This window comes from Excalfactoria chinensis, chromosome 4 (genome assembly GCF_039878825.1).
Source record: "Excalfactoria chinensis isolate bCotChi1 chromosome 4, bCotChi1.hap2, whole genome shotgun sequence".
In the NCBI taxonomy this organism is placed as follows: Eukaryota; Metazoa; Chordata; class Aves; order Galliformes; family Phasianidae; genus Excalfactoria; species Excalfactoria chinensis.
The window spans coordinates 14,744,674-14,750,673 of record NC_092828.1 but is presented as its reverse complement, the minus strand read 5'-3'; the positions used below and the strand labels follow the sequence as shown (position 1 = coordinate 14,750,673).

General features: G+C 50.4%; 1 protein-coding gene across 4 annotated transcripts in view; it reads left to right on the top strand.

Moving 5' to 3' along the window:
- Nucleotides 1–1,295: 1,295 nt before the first annotated feature.
- Nucleotides 1,296–6,000, top strand: part of LCORL (ligand dependent nuclear receptor corepressor like) — a 71,014-nt gene continuing 66,309 nt past the window's right edge. For 2 of the 4 annotated variants that reach the window (XM_072334738.1, XM_072334739.1), the window contains exon 1: nucleotides 1,300–1,558. In XM_072334738.1, coding sequence (XP_072190839.1) covers nucleotides 1,411–1,558 — 148 coding nt within the window. In that variant the 5' untranslated portion in view covers nucleotides 1,300–1,410. Of the gene's footprint in view, nucleotides 1,559–6,000 lie in introns of all 4 variants that reach the window. The other 2 variants (XM_072334740.1, XM_072334741.1) reach the window with 2 other exon arrangements.

Sequence of the window (6,000 nt, the reverse complement as noted above, 5' to 3'; positions counted from 1 at the left end):
TCCCATGGCTCTATTAAAAATCTTTCTGGAAGAAAACACCAAAAAGATGTAACCTGTCATCTGTTACAAAGGCTATGTTCATTCCCATGGAAGCGGAGCTGCTCCTCCTGGCTGTGTTCTGCAGGCAATCCCTCAGCATATCTTTCACCCCCAAAAACATCTCCAGGGATTTCTGAAGGAAATATCCACAGAGCTTTGAAAAAGAAGCAACAGATTTTTTTTTTAAGCCCATCTTGTGGCCAAATAAACAAATGAATTTACAATCTCTCCTACAGGGGATATTGCTAGTTTGAGATAGATGCATTCTACCCAGATATAGACGCGTTTTAGTTTGAGTGGACTCTGACGATGCCTTGCAGGAGTTACCTTGGGTTTTGCCATTTCCCTGTGGCATGGTGGGCTACGTTTGTTGTTTTGAAGTTCCGTGCATATAGCGCTCATGGCAGATCTGAGGTGAGGAAGGAGGGAGCAAGGAGGCTATTGCTTGCTAATCACTGCTGGCCGATGTGGGAAAAGCCAGCGGAGGCAATGGGATGTCTTCCTGCCCGCAACTCCCATCACTGTCAGCCCTGCAGCTGGGTATGCACAATAACAAATGGCATTTCTCGCCGGAGCGGCAATGCGTGCAGGGAGTGCTCTGAACGGCAGAGCTCCGGGGAAGCGCTCAGGGAGCACCTGAGGAAACAGCAGGAGCTCCGTTTTCCGCGTTTAGAGCTCCCTGCTGCGCCGCTCGTGCCAACTTTGCAGCCATTACCCGGATCGCTGCAACGCAGCGCTGGGCTCCGGGCGAGCCGTGCCCGGGGCGGAGCTGACAGCTTCCCACCCCCAACAGCCGCTCGCTAGTTGAGGAAACTTTGAGATCTACCCCGTCGGCGGCTCCGGGAGGCTCCTCAGGAAGGCGTAGCGTTACGGGTTATTCCCCACGCCTTAAAGGAGCTCCGAAGTGCCACGGGGTAGGCATCGTTTTCCTCTCCCACACGCCATCCCCCTCAGCGGACTACAACTCCCGGCGTGCATTGCGGCCCGCCCGCCCCGGCCGGGCTGCGGCTGGTGGCGCGCTGCCTCACGGGATTTGTAGGCGAGGGGGGGGGGACACCGACGGGAAACGGAGCGGGTCGGGACGAAGTGGCGGCGGGTCTCGCTGGCGGCCCGGCTACCGAACGGCGCTGCGCTGCGGCGGGGAGGGGTCGAGTCCGGAAGGCGGGAAGATGCAGGAGGGCGTGACGTCGCGGGGACACGTGTCAATCACCCCGCCAGGCGGCGCGCGCGCTCCCCGCCCCGGATGCTGGGGAGGGGGTGGCGCGGGCGCGCGCTCGCTGAGGCGGCAGGGGGGGAGTCGGGGGAGCGCGCGGCTCTTCTGGGTGGCGCGCGCGCTCGTATGTAAATGAGCGGGCGTGAGGTCAGAGGCAGATGGAAAAGGGAACAGACAGAATGGCCGCCGCGGCTCCCGCTCCTCCTGCCGCCGCTTCCCAGTGCCGGAGCCCCCGCTGCACGGCGGAGCGTAGAGGAGTCCGCCGCGAACTCGACTCCTGGCGGCACCGGCTCATGCACTGTGTGGGTAAGCGAGGGGGCGGCGGGAGGGTTCGCCCGGCCGCGGTGCGGGGGACGAGGGGCGGGGGCGGGCGAGCGGGCTCCGTGTTGGAGAGGAGGGCGGTTGGAGAGCCCGAGCCGGAGCCCCCTCTGGGAAGCGGAGGGCGAACGGGGTGGGAAGGCGGCTCTGTGGGGGCGCTGAGCCGCCCCCGGGCAGCGCGGGATGGGCGCCGCGGTTCGATGGGGCCGCTCGGTGCCTCCCTCGGCCGCCGGCCCGGGCCCGCTCCCCGCTCGGCTCCTTTTGTTTCGGCTCCGCTCCGTTTGCGCGGCGGTGCCGCCGGCCGCCCCCCTCCTCTTCTCCTCCATCGCCACGGCGCCCGGGGGGGCGGGGGGGGAGGGAGCAGCCCGCGCGTGGCGGCGCCTTTAAGAGGGAGCCGCTCTGCACTGACGGTTGGGATTTGAAGTTTTCCCTCCCCCCTGGAAGTTGTCATGGCGACGGCACTTCTACCCTCGCTTTTCCCCCTTCCCACCACGGGGCTGCCCCGGTGCCGCGAGGTCCCCCCCCTCACGTGACGGCCGCGCAGAGGAGCGGGGCCCTGGCAGCAGCTCGGTGCCGTTCCCTCGCGGCGCGGCCGGGCTCGGGGCCCGGCGGGGCGGGGGCGGCCGCTCGGCGCCCGGTACCTGAGCGCCGCGCCCGGCAGCGCTCATTGCGCGGCATCCGGTGCCGTCGTCTCCGTTCTGTTCGCGCTGTGTCGTGGGGCTTTTGTTGTTGGGTTTTGGTTTTTGTTTTTTGTTTCGTTTTTTTTTTTTTTTTTTGCGTTTTTTTTGGTTGCTTTTTGTTGTTTTTGTTTGTTTGTTGGTATGTAAGCACTTGGATGCCTGGGGCTGCGCGTTTATGTCGTTTTGACGGAGCTCTCGTACTTCAGGAAGCAGAAATCACTGATCTTAAGATAGCGTGTCCACCTCAGTGATCTGCGTTGACGGCTGAGCCCAGCAGCACATCTCGTTGTAACCGAGTGGATGGGCAGCGCCCGGTGCGGCCCCGTGTGCTTGGGGCACGGCCAGTGCATACGGGCAGGTACGGTGCTGGGGATCAGCCTTGCCCTCTTCCTTCCCGCTGCTGCTGCGGATCTGTGGTAACCTGCTGGCTGCTCCGTGCGTGTTTTGGAGCGCTGTTAAGCACCTGTTAAGGCACCTGTGAGTGTTAGGGCACCTGTATGTACTTGCGCTCTTCTTAATCCTTCAGGTGGAACGTGGTATTCCTTAGGAAAGAAAGCCTATTTCCATATACATATATTAGGAAAACCCGTAGGAAGAATGTGGTTTAATTACATTATGTAGGAAGAGCTTCCTCGGTGATGATGTAGTAAACTGAAATGTGGTGAGCTGATCTCTCGAAAGTTACACGTGAAGCTCCTCTGCTTCCATCTCACTTGATGACATTTCAGTTTTAATCTAAACTAGAATCCCAAAAGGCTGCTCGATAACCAGGGGACTTTGAGCCAGTTAAGAGCATTGCAGCTGGGTGTGCTCAGGGAACGCAGTTGCACCTGACCCAATGCACAGAAATGCAGTTAGTGCTCTGTGAGATGGAGCATCGCTGTAGGTTGGGACCTCTGCTGGGCAGATGTGTTGTGTTTGAGGAACTTCTTCCAACTCATTTTGGGTGGCTCTTTTGTTGGGATCTGTTAAGTGTAAAACCAGAACGTCATTACTTACACTTCTCATAGATTCCTTTATGTTATCACTTCATGCTTTTTTATTCTGACCAAAAGGAGATGGCATTTTAGATATAATTTCTTTGTACAATCATTATGCAAAATTCAGTTAATAGGAAGGAGCCCTGTATTATGCAGTTAGCAGGTGCGAAGGAGGAGGAGGGATGTGGGCTATGGTTTTATAGTGAGGAGCTCTCCAGTAAGAGCTTTTACTTGCTGTGCCTGTGGAACAGCCTGTGGCTGAGACCCTAAATGAAGTGGTGGGAAAGTGAGTAGTCAGGGTAATAGAGGTAGAACACATGCTTAGAAATTCTGTGGTGTTAACTTCTAGGTTCGCTCTAATTAACTTTAAAAACATAAATTAGAATCACTCAGCAAAGTGTTCTTTAAGATTTGAAGAGTCTTGCCAAAATTAGTGTTGTCTGGAAGGTCTAAAGGAGAGGGAAGTGGTGGATGAGGTTGTTGATATGACTTATTTGGCATAACGTAGGAGCTTTTCTCCACTCTTTGAGAGTTGTACCTATCTAGCAAAGCAGTGTAAATGATATGGTAAAGTGGAGTCCAAGCTCTTGTGCTAGCTTCATGTCAAGGAGGGGGGAATCTTGCAATTCATTCTACCCTCATCGATTCTTTTTTGCAAAAATTGACAAAAGGTGATAGCGCTCTGTGGATTATAACTTGTCAAGCATTGTTAAGAAGTGAAATAGGAAGGTAGAACATGTCATCTGCTGTTAGCCCTTTGAATGAACAACTTTGTTTTGATGTCTTGAGACATATACCGGATTTATATAAATTTGATGATTGCATTTCTGCAGTATAGTGTTACTTGAACACCTTGAAATCCTTTGTATGTGAAGGGTGCGTCATCCACTTACTTTATGGAAATAGTAAACTGAGCCAGCAATAATCCTTCCAAGACACTGATTGCCCAGCTTGAGACTAATAGTCAACAGATTGTTTGTATCCCCAACAGCAAGACAGAAATAACTCAGTTGTCTGAAGTGCACTGTTTGCTTGAGGGTCAGTACTGGTTCGAGACCTCTGCTCCAAGGGCTCTGTTATTGAATTCTGTTTTCTTTGTTCGTCAGACCCTTCTTGCTGACGTGAATGTTTGCATGGGTTTAAGAATTAAAAGCTTGTTTCTTGCCAGCCCATTAATGTTAATTAGTGACTTGTGGAATATTACTTTATGTCCCAGGTTAAAATGTTGAAGCACTTCAAGTCTTGAAGGGAAAAAACATTGATGAATTTTTACTGAAATTAGCAAGAATTCTACTGTTACTTGATGTGTAATGTATTTGAAGGTACAAAAAACCAAAACCCTAACATCTTTGTGTTGTAATTGAGTGGAATGTATTTACATAACTCCCAAATAGGTATGCAGTATGAAACGGCTGTTCAGATGGTAAGCTTTGTGCGCGTTGTGCTGAGCAGAAAGCATTCCTAAGATGCCAAGGCTTCTCCTTATGGATGTGCTCCGTAGTACCTCGCTCTTGCATGTCTCAGAGCTTAAAACCAGATGCTGTTACAAGTCATCTGTGCATCTTGATTCTGTAGGTCTTGTGTGTAATGCATGCTAACAAGTACTCTTATAGACTTTATAGTGGTTACAGGTGTGTTTTCTCCTAGGCATGGGGTTGTATTTTTTTAATGTAAGTAGTGAACAGAATACCCTAACTTCAAGTTTGTGTGCTCATGGCAGCACAACCAAATTCCACAATAATTCATATTGAAAAATAACTTGAGAAGTGAAACAGAATGGCTCAAAATTCTGTTTCAGTTCTCTGTGAGTAAAACGTTGCAATGTGAATTGGTTAAATTCATTCCATTTGATTGAGAGGCCTTGGTGTGGAGCTATAAATCTTGCTTCAGACTGTAGTCAGCCTTAAGAAATAGAATTTATGCAGTTCTCCAAAACAGTCACTGACCCCACTGATCAATTTTACTGGCACTTTACAGGTGAAGAGTTGGTGGGTGTGTTGAGTCCACATGTAGGTGGACACACAGAGCAGACCTGGTAACAGCTGGGCTGCGCAAAGATACTACAGCACAAGCTGGTGCTTTTTGTTACATTACCACGGTATCTTATGCTCAAAGCACAGTGTTGTAACTTGAGACTTCTTAATGAAGAGTGACAGGTAACTCCAGGCAGGGAAGCTGAAGTTTTCTTGTTGGGTTCTTGTGTTGTGAAAATTTGTGTGAAAATGAGAAAGACAGCAAATAACCTTTCATTGTGGAAATTAACGATTTTAATAACATAAACAACTAATTCATAACAAATAAATGCACCTTTATTTAGGAGAAGGATAGAAGTTCTACTGATCCTTTGATTTAGCTCGCATCTGACAGCAAATAGCCTTGCTATTCTTGCTTCCTTAGGAAAGCTGAAAGCTGATGAACAGTTTTTTTTGGTCTGATTGTGAAACCATCATCTCCCTTGCTTTCACTGTCACTTTCTAAACTAGGATCGGTGTATCTAATTCTGTTTTTTCTGTTTTAATGATTATAAACATTCAGAGGTGGTGGTTTGTTTTGATGGTATTTGAATTTCTGCTTCAGCTTGTTCTTTTTGAGTGAGTTCATGTGCACTTTACAGGAAAACAAATTCCTTTAAATAAGAGATCTGTAGCAATTGTGCTTGGCATTATCTCCACGCTCGCAACACTCCTGCATGAACTGTTTATATCTTTGTTTCCCCAATGTGGACAAATGATCTCACTTTTCCTGTGGCTATAAGTACTCTGCAGCGTGC